At 34.6% G+C, this 22,107-nt stretch overlaps 1 protein-coding gene across 1 annotated transcript; it reads left to right on the top strand.

The window, feature by feature from the left end:
- The first annotated feature begins 1,013 nt into the window (after positions 1-1,013).
- On the top strand, positions 1,014-20,818 carry TSPAN19 (tetraspanin 19). The gene is made up of 8 exons (XM_056119726.1): positions 1,014-1,079; positions 1,334-1,406; positions 6,475-6,599; positions 11,731-11,805; positions 15,273-15,383; positions 17,691-17,834; positions 18,846-18,929; positions 20,750-20,818. The coding sequence occupies exons 1-8, from the start codon at positions 1,014-1,016 to the stop codon at positions 20,816-20,818; spliced, it is 747 nt and encodes a 248-aa protein (XP_055975701.1).
- The last annotated feature ends 1,289 nt before the right edge of the window (positions 20,819-22,107 follow it).

Here is a 22,107-nt window from a genome sequence, read left to right as displayed (position 1 = left end):
GTACCTAAATTGCAAATCATAATGCAGTACATCATGCGGAGAGAGAAAGAATAAGAGACAGAGAGAGAGAGAGAAAGATAGAGAGAGAGAAATGATGCAGGCTAGAGGGAGGAGTATTGATTGGTATGAGAGAAATTAGGGACACTGGTGGTGGGAAATGTACATTAGTGAAGGGAGCGGTATTGGATCATTGAGTGAAATCCAATCATGAACAGTTTTGTAATTGTATATCTCATGATGATCAACAAAAAATTAAGTATAGTGGTTGCTAGAATTTAAATAGATTGAAAACATTCATATTTAACAAATAAAACACCAGAAAATAGTGCTATTATTATTTATTTCTGATATAAATTTAAAGAAATTCGGCTATTTGGAAAATAATAAGTTAGTAATTATTAAGTTTTAGATTATTCAGATAGCTTCATTCCTTCCTTCAGCAGGTACCTATTGAGTTTACCTTCTATATGCCATACTGTGAGGTTGCAATGACTTGTAGACCTTTTCTTAAACACATAGTAAAAAAGTAAACAGGCAACAAATTGAGGTTTAACTAAATACTTCCATGGATTGATTTCATGAGCTAATAATATTCTGGTAAAGTGGAGGAGCAAGTATAAATAAATGAATCATCCCTGAGAGGAGAACAGAGCATGTTAAGATTTTTTTAAAGTGGTTTCCTTCCTGAAAATTGCAAGTATTTAAATAAGGAGTATTATTATGCACATTCTCTGCATGCGTATACATGGCATAGTATTCAGACTTTTTTTGGCTTAAATTAGACAAAAATGCAGAAAAAACAGGAACAATTTTATGATATCTTTAATATGTTCTTATGTTTTGGAGAGTAGAGGGAAATGTTATATAGACAATAGCATGAAAAGAAACATGTGTAAATAAGCAATATGAGTAAGCCAAATTAATTAAAGTTGTTAAATTACTTAAAGTAATTAAATGTTTACACTTAAAATTGTATCTATCTTTTCAGGATCATTGTATCCAGAATTAAAAAGATGTTAAGAAATACTAAGACACTGCTACTTAAGTATTGTCTTAATCTCATTAATGGAACTTTTTTGGTATGAACCTTCAAATCATTTTCTTTTGGTGGGAGAGGCACCACACCCAGCAATGCTCAGGGCTTACTCCTGGCTTCACACTCAGGAATTACTCCTGGTGGTGTTTGGGGGACCATATGGGATTTCGGGATCTAACCCAGACTGGGCATGTACAAGGCAAGAGCTTGACCCTCCAGTCCCAGAATCTTCAAATCATTTAATTAAAACTTTCCCTTTTACTGAGTTACTAAAAGAGCTATGATTTCTTTTTTTAGGTTCTTGGACTTTTACTCATAGGATTTGGTGTGTGGCTATTATTAGATATAAATAAGTTTTTTTCTGCTTTGGGTATGTATGTCAGTTTTTTTCTCTTCTACATAATGGAGTACTATGTAGCTGTTAGAAAAGATGAAGTCATGAAATTTACATACAAGTGGTACTACATGGAAAGTATCATGCTAAGCAAAATGAGTCAGAAAAAGAGGGATAGACATTAAAAGATTACATTCATCTGGGGGATATAAAGTAACAAAATAGGAGATTAATAACCAAGAATAGCCAAGATCAGTACCAGGAGGATTACTCCATGGCTTAGAGGCCAGCCGGGAATTCTAGGGGAAAGGGCAGCTCAGATAGAGAAGGGAGCACCAAATAAAGGGTGTTTGGAGGATCCTCCCAGGATGGGAGATGCATGTTGAAAGTAGACTATGGACCGAACATGATTGTCACCCATTGCCTCTTTTGCAGACCACAACACCCAAAAGGAGAGAGAGAACAAAAGGGAATGCCCTGCCACAGAGGCAGGGTGCTATGGGGGGGATGGGGGTGGGAGGGATACTGGGATCCATGGTGGTGGAAAATGGGCACTGATGAAGGGATGGGTATTTGATCATTGTATAATCAAAACCCAAGCACAAAAATGTGTAAGTCTACAACTGTACCTCACGGTGTTTCACTAATAAAAATTAATAAAAAAAGAATAATGGAGTTTTGGAGACACTTTTCTATTTTGGAAATATATACAAAATAGAAATGAAAAAAAAAAGAATACCATTTTAAAAAAATACATGAATTCTTCAGCAGGTGGCAGTGTTTCACTAAGGTTTTATTAAAAGTACCCAAATACCTTTCTAAGTCTTTGTCAATTGGTTTCATTGAGTAATTGCATTTAAATTGAAGACTGTAAAGGAAGTGAGAATTGAAAGAAAGAGGTCTAGTGACATTTGCTTGTAAAAGCAATGAAAGACTAGAAATAGGAAATTGTTCTTTTCAGTTAAAACATTTCATATTTGTAGATTTGAAAAGATTATAGATATGAATATAGTTTCACTGTCCAAGAAAATTTCTTTTAAAATGACTTTCACCTTGTACTTATATCTTCATATGGTTAAAATAAATTTTATTCCACAAATTACTGTATTGAACTCTATATAAAAGAAAATTTAGGTCTTTAATTTGCCCTTATCTAACCATTTCAATTTTATGATCATTTTCTGTGATTACTGTGGAATGGATTTTATTAGGCTGTAGGATATTTTGACGTAAATATTCCTGCTTGCAGAGGGAAGGAAGCCACATTTCCAGTGCTCTTCACTGTTCAGTATTCACATGGGGCTATTAAATCTTGACTGCCTTGCAGGGCTACTCAGATCAGGCAATAAGTATGCATTAGCTCAGTTTGTTCTACTGGATAGCATTGTTTATAAATAAAAATATCGTTAAAATCATGTGCAGGAGAGAACAACATTATCTTAGTGAATACCAGATAAGAAGAAGTAAGAAAGTAAAAACTAAATTAAATATTTATATGCAATAAAGAACACTTTGCTAAACTTCAGCTATTCCTAAGTGTCCGACATCTTTAGACTTTTTTGGTTTGTATACTTCGCTTATAAAGAGTACCCACTGAGTGAATGAGGATTTTACTCAGAAAATAGAAGTATGGAGATCTATGTCAATTGTTTTATTTTTCCTTTACTCATTATAATAATGACTAGAGTAGCACCGACTGTGTATCAGGCACTGGGCTAAACACCTCCCTTCCAATATCTAATTTAATAATGTAATGATTAAGGAACAACAAAGTTTTTTTCTTTCTTTCTCTCTATTTTGTTCTTGATATATAATTCTTATTAGCCCTCTTATACTAACTTGAGAAAAAAAAATCCTGAAAAAGAAGTGCAAAATGTATCCCTTCAAGTTTATTCTTTAGAGCTGGAGTAGGGTTGAGTAGGGTGTTTGGTAGGGTGTTTGCCTTGTGAGCAGCCAACCTACATTTGATCCCTGGCATCTCATATGGCACCCCCCAAGCACCAGGAGTAATTCCTGAGTGCTGCGCTGGGAGTAACTCCTAAGTATCCCTGGATGTGCTCCCAAAACAGAACAAATAAGTCCTCCCAAACAAACAAACAAAAATAAAGTCTATTGATTTTTAATGATGTCTTTAAGATAGTGGTGCAATAGCACAGCAGGTAGGGCATTTGCCTTGCATGTGCATGCGGCAGACCTCGGTTGGATTCCTCCGCCCCTTAGGAGAGCCTGGCAAGCTACCGAGAGTATCTCACCCACACAGCAAAGCCTCGCCAGCTACCCGTGACATATTCAATATACCAAAAACAGTAGCAACAAGTCACAATTTGTTGTGATATGTTACTGGTGCCTGCTCGAACAACAGGAGGACACTGACAGTGACAGTGACATTTAAGATACTAAAACTTCTATAACGATTTCAGGATATAGAACTGAAAAATAATCAGAAACTAGAAACATAATTTACTCCCCTCTTGTACCTCTGTTTGGATGTTCTCCTCTTGTCCACTTATAACACAATGCCACCTAAGGTTCCCATCTATGCTTTGTGACTGTAATAATTTACAATAGACGGGTTCTTTGACGCTTTTTATTAACTTTTAATTGCTGTTGAAGCAATTTATTTAAAATTCAAACTTAAACAAATAAGAGATTTTCTTTGACTTCACGTTGCCATCACTTACCCATATTGCTACAGAACAACCAATTAGGGTCTTTGTGGACAGTGTATAAAATTAGCACACTGACCACCAAATGTCTTTAGTATTAAAACATCTTTGATTTGGGTCTTTGTGGACAGTGTATAAAATTAGCACACTGACCACCAAATGTCTTTAGCATTAAAACATCTTTGATTTAATAGCTCTTATTTTATTGTTTATCTAAGTATACTTTTGCAGTTTGCAATAGCCACAGAAACAGGAACCTGTATATCTGGGACAGAAACCATTTGCCATTGTCATTGCTATAAAGCAACAAGTCAGGGGCACACAGGACTGAAGGCTGTAACTTCTGGAAATACCCCTCACAGAGCCAAGAAACAACCATCCCTTGGATTCTCTGGGGGCAGAACCAAAAAACAACTGCATACTATGGGAAAAAGCTTGAAGTCAGTACTTCATGGATTCCTGGAGTATGGCATAACTTTCACAAACCAGGCATCACCCCAGAACAAAACAGAAAGCAACAACTATTTGAATCCTTTGAAATATGGCCAAAAAGTAGCCACCAGACATCAGCCAAAGTTGCCTTAGGGCAGGATCAAAAGCATTTTCCTGGATGGATGGATGAACACCTTTGAATTAAAATCACCAAAGTAATAGGAAGAGCTAAAGGCAAATCTTTACCAGCTGATGAAAAAGGGAAGAATCCAACTGCTGTTCTGTGCCTATGGCACTCATCGTGCTTGATCTGCAAAACAATCATTCCTTGTCACAAACATGATCGGGAATTAAACGAAACAGGTTTCACTGAATTCACAGAGCAATAGGTCTCATCCCCTGAAAAGTGTATGTGGCCTTCTCAGGAAGGTACTCTGGGTACAAAGTGGAGGTAATGCTCAACAGGAGTAGGTAAAAAGATAATGAATTATGCATATGAAAATTAGGAAGTTCTCCATCCATAGGACTGGTCTAAGTATACATTGTCCAAGTACAGCATGGGACAGGATAAAATGGCCCTGGAAAGTTAATGTCTAACATGTAGAGTCACATTCTACACACACACACACACACACACGCACACACACACGTGTGTATGTGTGTGTATATCTATATCTATATCTCTCTCTCTATATATATATATAAAACCTACCTTTTCCCTCAATTTTCTGTTATCTGATGGGTTACCTCTCATGTCAGCAAGATATAAAATGATCAATCATATACTCTTTGACTATCTGCCCTGCGCTGCTCACTTCTGTATCAGTTTTATGAATATTTGTACAATAATTTCCACACACTAGGCAGGTAAAATTTCAGTAGTATATAAAAAATAAATGTTTTGTCCACATGGACTTTAGTAAGAGTGAGGAAGACTAAAACAACATGGAAAGTGCCCATATTTTTGACCCTTGAAAATCTTTTTTGCCTCACCTCCCTCAAACCAAGCACTGGCAAAGCTGAGTTTCCTACACATTATTTGCTGTTTGTAACTCAGTGCTTTCACTATTCCAAACTAGAATTTCCAGTTATCATTTAAAACCTAATCTCAGGTATTACTCCATACAGTAATTTTGTCTAAGATTACTAAGATTATCTAACCTCATATCCCTAGCAGATTAGGTGCTCTAGTACTCAGTTGCATATGGGGGAATGTTTAGTGACTGGTACTAGGATAGAAATACATGATTTAGGGCATTTTCCAATTTCTATAATTGAATGCTCCTACATTGGTTAGTGTCAAGGTGCCATTGTAAATAGAGTTAGTTTATAAATCATGTGAAAATTTAGCAATAAGTTTTAATGTGCTAGGACAAATTGTCTTTTTGAATAGTAGCACAACACTGCTTGTATAAAATATAGAGCATTTTTTTCTTTTAAAAATTTTGTTGCTCTATAGTATAGCATAAAATATTAAACAATTAGCCAATTTACTATTTAATTATAGTCTGTAGCACAGAGAGCTTACTCTAGTTAAGGAGAGAATACAACAGAAGGGAAGCAATCCAAATATAGTTTTTTAAATATTTTATGAATTTATTAATTAATTTTAATTAGATAACTAATTTTAATGTTTAGAGGTACTTGAATGAATGAATTCATGAATGTTTGGAGTTATGTTTTTCATGGATAGAAAATGTCTTCTTTTAGATAAGACATTGATAGTAAGTGTAAAGTAAAAAAAATCTAAGATATTTCTTATTATCTTATTCTAAGATATATTCTTAGAAATATCTAAGATATTTCAGTAAGATTGAAAAAATAATCAGTCTTGTAATTAAAGAAGAAAAGTTTTTGCTAAGAGAAAGTAAAAAAATATTTTAGAACGCTGTGTAAAATAAAAGAGAATCTTTATAATTTGGCAGTGGATACATAGGGAAAACTTAGATTATTGCATTTGTTGCTATACAGAAAATATTAGTAATGTTATTTTGTGGTTTCTACAGGTGAAGATAATTGCTTGATAGTGTCCAGTTTTCAAACTTTGATTGGAATTGGATCTGCTATTGTCCTTCTTTGTCTCTTTGGTTATTTGGGAATTCACAATGAAATGAGACGTCTCTTAATTCTGGTATTTCTTTCAATAGTCTGTATTTTTGTCTTTGATTTTAAGTATCTAAGTCAAATGATTAAATGAGCTTTTATGATTCATATCACCTTAATATTGTACTTTTGAAGCTCTTAATGGTGAGGCAAATGAAATCCCAGTGAATTTTTCTGGAAATAATTTTATTTTTGAGTTTTCCACAGATTCAATTTGTATCTCAGCACTTGAACATTTAGGTATTAATTTCCACTGAGTCTATAGAAACTGATTTGTCTTATGGGTGAACTGATATCAACCAAAGTGAAGAATCTGAATATTACAATCAGAATAAAATATATTAAAGGCAACAAGCAATGTATCTTAGAAAGGAGACTGAAATATGGCATGGAGTCAGCAATTTTTCTCCTGGTAATATGCCCTGTGGAAAGCTAACTTATAACTGAGGCAACCATTTGTTCCTTAACACGGAGAAATATAACTACAGGGAAGGCTAGAATATGGCATCTGGCTAGCACATTCTTTCTCCTTAGCAAGTAATAAGAAAAAATAAAGTATAATCAAGATTATAGACCTGAACATAAGTTATTAACAATATACATGGCAGGGAAGGATCACAGTTCACACAAATTCATCAAATCTGTTTAATTATCAGGGACTATTCTATAAAAACCAATGGGAAATTCAGTTGCAGTCATTGTGTCTCTTGCCAGGAAGAATGTAGAGACAAGTAGCTTTTTTATAGCACTGAAAATCTGCGTGGGCACTTTGGACATGGATTATTATAGGAGAGCCAAAATCTAGCACCTCAAAATGTCTTGGCAAATGTTAATTTCCTGGGAGGAACCCTGAAGGCAGGATTACACAGCAATTTAAGAACTCACTCCTGACCAAGGATTAGTTGCTACCTTTTGTTAATAATCATTGCTTTCTTAATTTTGATATTATCTCTGAAGAGGCATTTTAGACAAAGCCGGAAACCACACCTTCAGGTGGCTTAGGGGTCATGCTGTCTTAACAGGGAGGCAGAAATCCAGGTAACAATCCAGGTAACAGGCAGGAATCCAAGTAACAACTGTGTTGCTCTGAAAATCCCAGACATCCAAGATTAGTTTCATCGACTTTTTTTTCTAAAAGAAGACTAGCCCTTCTTATTCTCCTCAGAGGCCTCCCCTCTCTTTTCAAGTCCTATTCCTGTCTTTTTCAAGGATAATTAACATAATATGGTCATTGGATTTCTGATTTTGAAGACATGGTCACGGTCCTCACATTGTTCATCAATTTGCTCGAGTGGGCCCAGTAACGTCTCCATCTTGAGACTTGTTATTGTGTTTGGCATATTGAATACATCATGGGTAGCTTGCCAGGCTCTCCCATGCGGGTGAGATACTGTCGGTAGCTTGCCGGGCTCTTGGAGAGGGGCACAGGAATCGAACTTGGGTCGGCCATGTTGGCTGCTTGTAAGGCAAATACCCTACCATGTGCTATCGCTCCAGCCGCGCAATAGATTTTGAAGACAGAAAATGGAATATCAATGGCTTAAGAGAATTTTCTTTTTTATATCCTTACCATCATGGGCTGGAGCGATAGCACAGCGGGTAGGGCGTTCGCCTTACAAGCGGCCAACATGGCCGACCCGAGTTCGATTCCTCCGCCCCTCTCGGAGAGCCCGGCAAGCTACCGAGAGTATTCGATATGCCAGACACAGTAACAACAAAGTCTCCAATGGAGACGTTACTGGGCCCGCTCGAGCAAATCGACGATCAACAGGAGGGCCTTTACCTTTACCTTTACCATCATGGACACAGTGGCATATTCGATATGCCAAATATAGTAACGACAATAGGTCTCATTCCCCTGACCTTGAAAGAGCCTCCAATCATTGTGAAAAGATGAATAAGAAGAGGCTGTTAAAATATCAGGGCTGGGAGGAATAGAGACGTTACTGGTACCTGCTCAAGTAATTCGACGATCAACGGTATGACAGTGATACAGTGATACAGTGATATCCTTGCCACCAATTTCTACTTAGGTAAAGCATATGCAGACCATAAATTAATACCTCAAGTGGAGGGTGGGAAAGGAAGAATTAAAACTACAGAGAGAAATAAATAAGCATAATACATAAGTTTTACCTAAGATGAGTCAACTATTAAAGATTTCAAAGGATACAGCCTGATGGACACCGTTATGAAGAATATACTTAGTACAGTAATGTAACACTTAGGTCCTAGAACTGAGACTTTTTTTCTAATATGTGGGCACTCTGGAAGGATATTTTATATTTTTATAAGCATAAGTGCTTTTTGTTAATAATCACTGCTTTCTTAATTTTGATATTATCTCTGAAGAGGCATTTTAGACAAAGCCGGAAACCACACATTCAGGTGTTTAGGGGTCAGGAGATTTGACTAGTTTTTCACTAAACTCAGTTTTCCTTTAATAACCACTTCAATTCATACAGTCAATTTATCGACAAATATTATTGTTCAAAATGCTAATAAGTGACAGGTGATTTTATATGCCCAAACTCTAGTTAAATAGATAATAGCTTTATGGTTTGGCCGTCAGGGCAATTTTAATTCTCTTTTAAATGTTGGACAAAATTTCTAGTATTTTCCAATGTGCTCTTTGTGCTAATAACATAAATGCACTAAAATTTCCTTATAACCACACACCTAACTGCTGCTAAGAGAATTTTAGGTAGAAATCATGTCTCATACTTATGAAAATCATCGTGTGTCAAGACTTCATTTAAATAATTAATGAGCTAACTTATTGAAATGAGAATTATATTAGTAGAGATTTATATTCTCCATAGACTATACTCATTTACATGTCCATGAATAGGAATAATTTAAATTACTAAGGACAATACACTTTGGTATTACTATCAGAGTTCTGTAAGTTAATTATCTACAGAATCTTATAATAACTTTGCCAAAGTAAAGCTTCAAGTCCCTCATAGGATCACAAGCCTGAGACTATCCACTAAGCAGTAGTGAAAAGTAACCCAGTAATTGTTTTCATTTTAATAATTTTGCATATTTTCCTATTTCTACCAACAATTCACAGAAGAATCAATGAGAAATTGTATGGAGAAGTATTGCATACCTAACAAGATCTTAAGATCATATTTTTGTCAAATTTTTTATTTTATTGTTTTGGGACCACAACTGGCCATGTTCAGGGGTTACTCCTGGCACTGTACTCAGAAATTATTCCCCCATAGTGTTCAGGGAACCATATGGGATGCCAGCCATCAAACCATGTCAGTAGTATGCAGGTCAAGGGTCATCTCTGCTATACTATCTATCTTTCCAGCTCCTGTCTAAAAATTTTTATCTCTGAAAATAGGCTACATAATTTCTGTCAAGTAAGCACATGTATTTTAACTAAATTTTAATATAGTTAAGGAAGTTACAATAGTGTAAAAATTTATGGTATTGTTAGACTAAACTACTACATCCCAGCATTGTCAAAGTGTCTAAGAACCCACTCCACTGTCCCTGCACCTCTTGTCTGACCCTCCCTGCACTTTATTCCCCCACTATTTGGTAACTGGTTCAGTTCAAAAGTAAATATATCTTAATTAACTCTTTTCAAATATTAAATATTTAGAGCTTTGAACCAAGAGTGCAAACAGTAAATCTTGTATTTTAGTAAAATATTAACATGACTAACTTTTCATGTTAATGTGATTTTTATATTTTGGATCTCACTATGTGCTCTATTATGAGCAAGATGAAGTGGGCCTATCTTTTTGATGAAGAAAATCATCAAATAAGTGTGAAAATCACTGTATTTAGCTTTGTATAGAAATGTTCTCATTTTTAAAGTGTCCTAATGCAAATATAGAAAACTCTGGCAGTGACTTTTCTTACTCTCTGCTTTACTTTGTTACTTTCTGCGTGATGAAATAGTTTGCATAATGAGTGCTATTGTTTTCGCAAAGTAGAATATTAAGGGTAGTTCTAGATTATTGAATGACCCTCTCTGACAGTTTCAGAACTAAACGAAAAAAGTATTATCAACATGGGGCAGGAGCGGGTGCAGAAGGTACACTGGTGGGGCATTTACCTTGCTCACAGTTTTCCTGAGTTTGATCCCCGGCACCCCATATGGTCCCCTGAAGCCTCCAGGAGCGATCCTTCAGTGATCCTTAAGTGCAGAGCTGGGGTAGAGAAATCCTCACCCAAGGCAAGATTTGTACCCCCAAACCCAAAGAAAAAAGAAAAAATAATCAACAACCCTATCAAACCAAATAGCATGTAGAACTGTAAGAGTAAAGGTACAATTCTGCTACAACTCAACCTAGTCACTCCATTGAGAGACAAGGAGAAAAATCTTTATTAACAAGAATCCGGTAGGTTGGAAAGTGGAACACCTATGTCCAGAGAACTATTTTGCCTTCACTGTTGTAAATAACAACTGTATATAAGGTAAGGTAAAGGTAAAGGCCCTCCCGTTGATCGTCGATTTGCTCGAGCGGGCCCAGTAACGTCTCCATTGGAGACTTTGTTGTTACTGTGTCTGGCATATCGAATACTCTCGGTAGCTTGCCGGGCTCTCCGAGAGGGGCGGAGGAATCGAACTCGGGTCGGCCATGTTGGCCGCTTGTAAGGCGAACGCCCTACCCGCTGTGCTAACAACTGTATATAAAAGAACAGGAAAGTCTAATTTTAGACAAAGTAGGTTAATTAAGATTGGTGGATCCAGTGTGGTCAGTAAATTTTGTTATGGCCTGTTTTGTAACTAAAGAAGAATTTTCTAATGAAGACTTCTGCCTACATGCTGTCTTCTTTGTGTAGATGTTTGGGAAAAGGACAAATTAACAGAAAACATCCTATTTTTTCCAATTTCAATAGCTACCCCATGCTATGAGGAGTTTGTCAGTTTTAATTTTGAGTCCAGATCTAAATTCTGTTTGAGCCATTTTAGAACCTATGAAATACTATCCCTTCTATTGCAGTTTAATTCAAATAATCATTTTTCATTCGTTTTTGTGTAAATAACTTCACTAACATATACGATTATCAGAAGCCTTAGTTAAATTTGTGTGCATTTAAAGACCTTCATATAATATATGTTTTCTATCATTGTAGTGTCTAAATATATTGGAAGCATATTTGTCATTCATGTTTTCCTTTCGTTATAGTATGCAGTACTATTAATGGTGGCATTTGCTGTTCAACTTATGTTTTCAGCCTTAATTTTCACAAAGAAAGAGGAGGTATGAAAATATAATATTTTTATTTGAAACATAAGGAAAATTGAATAGTTCAGTCATTGAGACCTGCGAATCTCATTAAAATCTAAAGACAAATGTCTTAAAGGAGAGAACATTTAACAAAGCACTACAAATGTATACAGGAAGTGACTAGGGATCATAATAAATGAGTATGTTAGTAAAAAAAATTCCTCTTTAACTCTGTTTACAGAAGAGTGAGACTGCTGTAAATAAGAAAGTATGTTGAGAAAAAAAGAGATAATGATGAGCATGAGGACTATAAAATCAGGTTACAATGCCTTGACTGATCCTATCCATGTAGTCACTACTCTATATTCTAGTTTTAAAAAATGCCTTGAGACTTGAGCTACCTGAAATTTAGTAATTGCAGTTACTAAAATTATAAATAGTATAGCATGTCTCACACAGTTATTGTAAAAAGTGGCATAAGTAAACTTGAACATTGTATACATGAGTGTGTGTGTGTGTGTGTGTGTGTGTATAGGAAGAAAACAATATAGCCTATTATTAAAATTCTCTAAGAAATTGTGATTTAGAATAGTCAAAGAATGTTTCTTTATCATGGGAAATTGATCTGTAGTAAAAGACCATGAATTTAAAGTCATACATATTTCTGTGTAACTATCATTGTCACTGTCCTCCCATTGTTCATCGGTTTGCTCAAGCGGGCCCAGTAACGTCTCCATTGTGACAATTGTTACTATGTTTGGCATACCGAGTACGTCACTGGTAGCTTGCCAGGTTTTGCTGTGTGGGCAAGATACTCTCGGTAGCTTGCCGGGCTCTCCGAGAGGGGCAGAGGAATCGAACTCGGGTCGGCCATGTTGGCCGCTTGCAAGGCAAACGCCCTACCCGCTGTGCAAACGCCCTACCTGCTGTGCTATCGCTCCAGCCCCTGTGTAACTATAGATCAGCAGAATACTAAAGAGCCTGAATTCTTTGCCTTCATAAGTAAACGCTAGTTAATATTTTTCTACCTTATAGAATTATCATTAACTAAGAACTTACAAGGTTCTCATTATAGAGTATCCATTCCTTCTGCTCTAACTTGCTTTAGAAAGTGTACCTAATTAATTCTTATGCTTCCTAGGCTTTCTAGTCCCTCTCTCAGGGCTAAAGAGTTCCAAAGGTTAGAGCACATTCATTGAATGTGGCAGGTCTGGAATAAATACCTGGAAACACCTAGTTCTCTGAGTTCTGAGAACAACCCATGACAAGAAGTTAAAATACCATGGGGAATGACCAGAAACAAAACAAAACAAAAATTGATTATATACAGACTCCTAGGTAGTAGTCAAGCTCTAACAACATAGTACCTAATGCTGTTGCCCTAAAATTTATTTTATTTATTTTACTGGTTATATATTCTGGATATCTAATTCTTAAAGTCTCTTCTTTCAGCCAGCATTTTTTTTTCATATTGCTCTTCTGAAAGCCTGTTTTCCACTCTATTTACCTGAGACTGATATTGTGCCTCTACAGATTGCACTTTTATAAGTTTCTACAGGTTGAACCTCTATAAGGTTCAAAAATATAATGCCTGTAAAATATTACCAGATAGCACAGCAGTAGGTCGTTTGCCTTGAGCGCAGACAGCCTGGCCGAGCCAGGTTCGATTCCTCCGACCCTCTCAGAGAGCCCGGCGAGCTACCGAGAGTATCTCGCCCGCACGGCAAAGCCTGGCAAGCTCCCCGTGACATATTCGATATGCCAAACACAGTAACGACAAGTCTCAAAAAAAGTGGAGACATTACTGGGCCCACTCAAGCAAATCGATGAACAACGGGAGGACAGTGTTTGTTTTATATACTAAAGTTGCTAAGAAATTATAATATTTTAAAAATAATGTACTTATTTTTAAAATATTATAATAAAATGTAAAATAAATTGAACAATTTTGATTACATTAATTTTGTCTCCTATATTCAAAACTGGGATAAGTTCTCCTAAATCTCTAAATCTTTTACATCATTTACATTTTCTAATTCAGTGTTAGAGATGTACTAGAATTCAACCAGTGTTTGTCAGACCAAATAAGTCTAAGGTCAATTTATTTATATAATATTCTCCTAGAATACCCATAGAAAACTCACTTAACTCATATTCTAAATTGTCATTTGAATGTTCTCTGAATCTCAGTGGATTACAGGGTAAATGAGACATGTATTACCAAAAAAATATAAAATGGAAAATGCTATTTTCTATTTTAAATAAAAATAATCTAATAAGTGAATTATAAATATCTAAATAGATAAATAAATCTCTAAAGAGCAGTTTATATTATTCTAATATTCTTTTTAGAAAGTCTCCTGGCCCAGTGTTTGTTTGATTCTGGCCATGCTTAGGGAACATTTTGGGACCAGAGATAAAACCTGGATCTCCACATGCAAAGCATGTGATCCAGCTATTTAGACCTTCTCCCTGACCCATTCTAATATTCTTAAATGTTTAAAAACTCAGGTGCTTTAGAATTTAATTCATAACAGGTAACTGAATAGTATCTTTATTACAACCTAGTTTCTATGATTTGGGCTAAAATACAAATGAAATCTCTTTATAAGCCCCAACTACTCTTTCTCTCATGTTCAGAGCATATATCATATTTTGAGTGTTTTAATATCCTTATTTAAAAATGGAATTGATTTTTCTTCCCACCGCTTGGTATATTTTTGAGAACCAGTTAGAAATTTATCATGCAGAAAACATAAGTTTTTCAGCGCTTAAATTACTAATGTAACGTTTACAACTGCCCAGTGATAGAGCAAATGTGTCAAATATGTTAGACCCTGGGTTCTATCCTTGTCACCACAAAACAAAAACAAACAGAAAGAGAAGGTATTTGTTTAGAGTATGACTTGCTAGATACAAACTTGGAAAACAAACTTGGAAAGGAGAGGACTGGATTCTCATAAAAAAATAATTTGTTTATATGACAAAGAATTATTTTTCTTCCTATAATTCTCTGTAACATACAACATTATAAAAATAAATTGAAAACTAAGACTCTGTAGAGTCAGAGGACCTCATTTTATACTAAAGAAACTTCCCTTTCCATTAAAAATACTCAGTGGTTTTTTTATGGCCCATTTCAAAGCCTCCTACATTTTTCCTCAGGGGTAAAAGGAAGAAATGTTGAAACTGGGTATAGTCAGGAGATTAAGCTTACCATAAAATCTGTCCATTTTATTTTTCCTGTAGATTCACAGTAACAGACCAATAGTCTAAACACTTAGATTACTAAGAAACAATTTTTTAGGAAATTCTTTTTTTAAGAAAAAAAGTCCTTAAAATAAGCAGAAAACGTATAGTGACTTTGAATTTTCTCTTTTTATTTTTTTCAAAAATAATACTTTTTAACAGTGAAGATGTTTTAATGTTTTAGCAGCATAGCGTGAGTCATTCAGAAAAATTCTATTAAAACTTAAAAATGTAATATCATTTTTCAATAGGTTTACCAAGTGTGGCATAATAAATTTGATAAACTCATTTCTAATTATGGATCTAAAGATAGGCCTGAAGACAGAACCAAGTGGACTATTCTGGATGCTTTACAGAAAACAGTAAGAGAGAATTAATATAAAACTTAAATTTGATATTGTAGTTGCAAAATAGATATTGTAACATTATATACTGTCACAAATTTTGAGTGAGGATACAAAGGTGGGGGTTTGGAGATATAGGGCAGAGCAGAGGATAGAAGCAAACATATGACAGGTTCCCGTATTTCTTTCTATCTCACATAAAGTTATTAAAATTTCAGGGAATATATTAAGAGAAATAAATTTTATTACAATTGAAATATAATTGAAAGTGGCTTTACCATATTAATTTTCCTCTGATACATGTGATCCTTACTGAGATTGTATTATCAGATTGTGTTATGCCTAATTGCAGATGATCAAAACTTCTATGATCCAAAGCTGATAAATAGCAATCAATTCTAAGGATGACATCACTATTATATTTATATTATATTATATTATATTATTATTATATCCTGCCTCTGGTACTTGAATACAGTCATACATATAGTTGCAATAGTGTATATAGGTTTAAAGTTTAAATTAATATTTAATATTTAGTATCGATATAATTATAATATTATAAATATTATATAATTACATATTATATAATTATAATATAATCAAAATAAATTATGATTATAATAAATATTATATAATTATAATATTATAAATTATAATTATGATCAGTATTATATTATAATGTTATAAATATTATAATAAATATAATATTTAGTATTAATATTTAGTATCCTTATCAAAGTGATAGCACAGCGGTAGGGCGTTTGCCTTGCACGCAGCCAACATGGCCGACCCGAGTTCGATTCCTCCGCCCCTCTTGGAGAGCCCGGCAAGCTACCGAGAGTATCTTGCCCGCACGGCAGAGCCTGGCAAGCTCCCCGTGACGTATTCGATATGCCAGACACAGTAACAACAAAGTCTCCAATGGAGACGTTACTGGGCCCGCTCGAGCAAATTGATGATCAACGGGAGGGCCTTTACTTGCTAATATTTAGTGGTCAAACATGTGAGCACTATTTTGGTGTAGCAGTAAATTCTCCAAATTTACTGCTACATGAAACTGGCTAGCTCCTCAGTGTGAGCCCTTAAATATTGTGTAACACTAGTATAAAAAACTCTACATGTTTATGAAGTCATGTAATAGCTTTAAGAAGGTAGTTTTGAATCACCAATGTCATACATCCAGGCTCATGCTTCTCACTGACACCTGTGTATTGTATCTTGTCCTTGGCCCATGCTGGCTGACCACTTGCTGGTGCTTTCCCTCTGTGCTTCAATGTTCTCAAAGGCCCTCTGGCCATCTCTGATGATCTGTCACTCTTTGGAAGTGCAGCTGCTCTTGGTCCTTTAGTTTTTTGGTTTTTTTTTTTTCCAGCCACATTCTTTTCCTGCTGCCTGCTTATGTACTATTGTCATCTGCCCAGGCTGAGTGCAGTGTCAAAGAGAGACTACTGCCCTCTGTTCAAGTCACCAGAGTTTAAGAGAGGAAGTTTTCAGAACTGTATTGCCGTGTGAGTGTTGCTAGTCCCATTCCTTAGCCATTTCCACTATTCATCTGACTGATTGTTGTGATTTAAAATGACCGATTGTATTGACTAGATTCTCTGGCAACCCCTGCCTCTTTCTACCTCCACCATCACACTATGGAAATTGTTGAATATGTTAAAACATCAGTTTTAACTTATTAACAAACAGAAATGATGAGGTACTTCAACCTTTTCTTATTTTATACTTTAGCATAAATATAAGCATGTCTTTTACATTCTCTCAACCTCCTTTAATAAAATGCCAGAATCATCACTGAAAACTAGACATTTAGTAGAAGTTTAATCATTCTTCCACCTATTTTCTTGTCTCCTTAGGTCTTTTGTGCAAAGTTTTGTACAACACATAATACAGAGTTAAAATTTTATAATAATCTTAAGAAAGTACTAAATATACAAACCCATATTCTGGAAGATAGTTTAAGATCACTTGAAAGAAAAATGTCACTAAGGTGTTATACAGTGTCCCAATGCTAAATACTCCTAGTTTGGGCATACCAGGTATAACTTCCACCTTGAACTCCTATAAAATACAATTAAATTATAATAATGGCATATGAATATGTGTCATTTATATGAGTAGGTATATTTAGCTCTGATCAATCAACAACAATAACAAAATATTTAATTAAGCATGCATAATGTACTTGTTTATTTAATTCACTACATTTTACTGGAGAATAAATTAAACTGCCTTCATATACGAAATCACTTTCATGTGCATGTGAATCATATCATTAGCTGTATCTCTTAAAGAATGTGCATTGAACCTTTTTTCTAGTTAGAGTGCTGTGGCCAACACAATTACACGGATTGGACAAAGAATGGAAATAAAGAGAATTATGGACAGGTGCCATGTTCGTGCACAAACTCTACATTAAGAAAATGGTTTTGTGATGTACCACTGAATGCAACTTATACAGAGGTAAGACTTCGCCAAACATGCATGATGACTTTTTTTGGTTTGTTTTTACTTTACCTTTGTTTTTACTTTAACTTTTTAAAATTTATAATTCTGAGCAAGTTTTTGATGGTGATCATGTTCTTCAGTTACTTACCTAAAATTATATGATTCAGAGTTATTAAAAGTTAATTAAGCTGTGTTATACAAGCATTTCTAGAGTTTGAGATATCATCAAAGTTTCAAACATTTCTTATCAACTCCCTTTAGAGAGTTGACACTTCTGGCAAAGTAAGCTGGCTCTTTTGGTATGTAAACTTGTCAAGGGATTTGCAGTATCAGAAGTGAGAGAGGATAATTTGAAAAAGTTGAAAAAAAAGGTGATTCTAGCAATGTCAAAAGAAGTGTTCAGGTAAAGTTGGAAGGTGAGGGCCAATAAATAATACAGATATTCTGAGAGAGTCTTGCATACATCCAGTACTGGTTTTATTCTTTACATCACCTAGTCTCCACCTGAGCAGCAACCTAGGGCCCTTGAATTAAACTTGACTCTATGGAACACCGCTCCAAAAAAGAGGTGGCAGAATAATAGCAGAAGCACTTACTGTATGCATAGAATATTTATAAACCAGAAATTTATCTATCCCAAGAACTTCTAATGCTTTGGATTATTCTGTTTTAAGATACATATTTAAAATTCATAATTAATTTATATACTAATAGAATATCAAGTTTTTTTTATAAAGAGCTTCTTCTTATTAGTAAATAATTATTTTAGGTGGTTGCATATCCTATATTGAATTACAATAAGCTGCAGAATATTTTCCTAAACAAATTAATGACTTTCTAGTTTTATTCACATGACAATGTTTTAGCAACTTTAAAAGTAGCAGCTAAGTTGTTACTTGCTGCCAGTCTCCAGAAAGACCTTGCTTTTTAAATCTTGGTAATTACAAGTATCTATGTCTTCTTCTTTGTAATAGAATTATGTCTAAAGCATTTTAACCTTCAATCTAACTAGCTTCTTTTCTTTAGGGATGTGAAAATAAAATCTATCTGTGGTTTCATACAAATGCATTAGCATTAATTGGAATTAACTTTGGAATTCTGGCTTCAGAAGTAAGCATTGTTAATTACTTAATGATAAAGTATACTGAAAACAAACTATATATAATAATTCACTGAACTATGAGATGCACATCGAATAAGAGAAGATATTACAATATAATCTGGAAACAGTAAATTCACACACAAGAATAGATCCTTTAATTAGAAAGTGATATCCCTAAAGTGATATTTAGTTAATGGGATTCTACAAATTAATGGGATTCTACTGCAAAAGAGATAACATGTATTATATATGAGGTATTATATTGGATGTTAGAAATTCAAGGGGAATTTGGAGAGATATTTTATGCTGTGTTGGTGATAACTAAAAGATGTATAATTAGAAGCAGGATTTCATCCTCTAGTTCCAGTAAAGAGAGTTCAAAGCAAGTGCATAGTTTCAAAGAAAGGTTGAAAATTTCATTATAATTGACTAGACTAAAATATTATCTATAACATTGTAATGAACATTTAATTTCTAGAACATTTTTATTGAAGTGAAAGGGCAATAACTCAAGTTTGAATAAATCGTCTTTGGTTGGTATCTGTTTTAATCTCATGATGGTGGTAAACCAAAACATCCTTTATAACACTAATATCGTTCTTTGTAAATTTTTATTTACAAAGATATTTATTATGCAAATACTTATTGTATTCATGCTGATGTGTTTAAGACTGAAGGGGGCATAATAATATCTGCATTTGCTTTTCTTCTACAATTCTCATCCACCCTCAATGATCCCATTCCAAAAAAGGAGACAGTTTTGTAGGACTGATCACGCAGAGATGATCATCAATTAATCAAGGCATCTAGCAAATGATAGGTAATGAAGTGAAAATAAAATAGTTTTTCTTAGTTCCCTCAAAAAATAACCTTACTGGTCGTGAAGTTTCTCTAGAAAAACCAACTCTTTTTTTAAAAATTTTATTAGTGAGACATCATGAGGTACAGTTGTAGACTTACAAATTTTTGTGCTTGGGTTTCAATTATACAATGATCAAATACCTGTCCCTCCACCAGTGCCCATTTCCCACCACCATGGATCCCAGTATCCCTCCCAACCCCCATCCCCCCATCCCCCCTGCCTCTGTGGCAGGGCATTCCCTTTTGTTCTCTCTATCTTATTGGGTGCTGTGGTTTGCAAAAGAGGCAATGGGTGACAATCATGTTTGGTCTATAGTCTACTTTCAACATTCTTCTCCCATCCTGGGAGGATCCTCCCAACACCCTTTTTTTTTTTTTTTGGTGTTCTCTTCTCTACCTGAACTCCCTTTTCCCCTAGCATTTGTGTGGAAAGTATCATGTTAAGGGAAATGACTCAAAGAAAGGGATAGACATAGAAAGATTGCATTCATCTCTGGAACATAAAGTAACAAAATAGGAGACTAACGCCCAAGAATGGCAGAGATTAGTACCAGGAATTTTACTCCATGGCTTAGAGGCCAACCACAAAAACCAACTCTTAAAAGTTCAATAACAAAACTTATTTGCCCTTAACGTTCACTGTTATTATTCGGATTGCCCTGCCACAGAGGCGGGGGGATGGGGGGATGGGGGTGGGGGGATATTATCCATGGTGGTGGAAAATTGGCACTGGTGGAGGGATGGGTATCTGATCATTGTATAATCAAACCCAAGCACAAAAAATTGTAAATCTACAAAAAAAAAATAAATAAAGTAACAAAACATGAAAAAAAAACTTATTTGCCTTACTTTGAAGTTTTCTCATGTTTTTGATAGAATTTTTCTTTACTAATATGATTTTTGTATTTACCTAGTAATTGCTAACATTAAAAAAATTATTACTGATACAATTTTTTGTTTCTTCTAGGTTTTACAAGTTTTATTGATTGTTTCTTTCTTCAGACACATCAAGAATAGAATATGTACAGAAATGTAAACTTTAGATTTTATCTGTCCAGAAGAATCCAGTTAATTTTTCTCAAATAAGTGTGGCGTTATTTTATTCCAACAAAAATAATGTGAATCATATTAAGTTTAGAGGTTATATAAATAATTACATGTAACATAGGATTTTTGAAAATAATAATTACTCCATAAAATATAACAATTTGCTTTTTTAAATATTAAATGTTACAGTTCATGACTTTACCTTAAATCATTTTCCTAAATTCATCACATATAGTGAATTCAGTATTCAAAATATGATAAAGCCTCACCATCTGTTTTGAGTTTCTTGTGTAGAAAAACCACTTACAAGATGTTACAAAATCTAATTATGCAATTGTAACATGTCATATACTTGCAATTCTTAAAAAAAAAAAAACTTAAAAAAATACATGATATTTAAGTGAAAGATTGAAAATTCTGGTGCCTGAGCTATAATAAAACAGATAGGGTATTTGCCTTGCACATGGTCAGCCAGATTTGATCCCCTGCACTGTACCCCATATGGTTCCCCAAACCCCTGCCAGGAATGATCCATGAGAGCAGAGACAAGACTAAGCTTTCAGTACTGCCCGAAATTGCCCCAAAAGAAAAAAAAAAAGGAATAAAGATTGAAAATTCATTCAAACACTAACTTCTATAAATGAGTCAGATATTTGTCTTTTCTGATACTGGTTGAAAATAAATAGTAAGTTAGATTTTTATAAATGGAAATAAAAAATATGGAATTTAGGGGCTGGAGCGATAGTACGTACAGTGAGTAGGGCATTGCCTTGCACAAAACTGGCCCAGGTTCGATTCTCAGCATCCCATATGGTCCCCTGAGCACCGCCAGGAGTAATTCCTGAGTGCATGAGCCAGGAGTAATCCCTTTGTATCACTGGATGTGACCCTAAAAGGAAAAAAAAAGGAATTAAAGTGTTTTACTATATCCAAACAATCTGTTTTAAATGATCACTGATTTCCCATATCCTTTACTTGCAACTTATTTTCTTCTTTTTCTTAATTTTTTGTCAGTGAGTGTATTCACAATTCCTTGAAATATGTTCAAATATATAGCATATTCTGTTTCCCTAATAATAATATTGTGAGGACAATATTATTGTCCTTTTTAAAAAGTACAGTCCTTTCAAAAATAAGAATGTTAAGCAAATGTGAGGTATTGGCCTATCACTGATGTCCTTTATAGCAAAAGGCTGCCTTAAACTTGGGAAAATGGGAAAAGAAATTGGAAGATTCTGAATTGCTCTCAGTTTTATTAAAGGCTCACTCTCTTTTACT

Source organism: Sorex fumeus, unplaced genomic scaffold (genome assembly GCF_029834395.1).
Source record: "Sorex fumeus unplaced genomic scaffold, SorFum_2.1 ptg000003l, whole genome shotgun sequence".
NCBI classification, from domain to species: domain Eukaryota; kingdom Metazoa; phylum Chordata; class Mammalia; order Eulipotyphla; family Soricidae; genus Sorex; species Sorex fumeus.
The sequence above is the reverse complement of the archived record's forward strand: the minus strand, read 5'-3'. Positions and strand labels throughout refer to the sequence as shown.

Bases quoted from the DNA above. Each gene is read 5' to 3' on its own strand.
- TSPAN19 (XM_056119726.1), top strand. From the start codon at position 1,014: ATGTTAAGAAATACTAAGACACTGCTACTTAAGTATTGTCTTAATCTC. The intron at 1,080-1,333 runs GTATGAACCTTC...TTCTTTTTTTAG, and splicing joins TCATTAATGGAACTTTTTTG to GTTCTTGGACTTTTACTCAT. The intron at 17,835-18,845 runs GTAAGACTTCGC...TCTTTTCTTTAG, and splicing joins TGAATGCAACTTATACAGAG to GGATGTGAAAATAAAATCTA.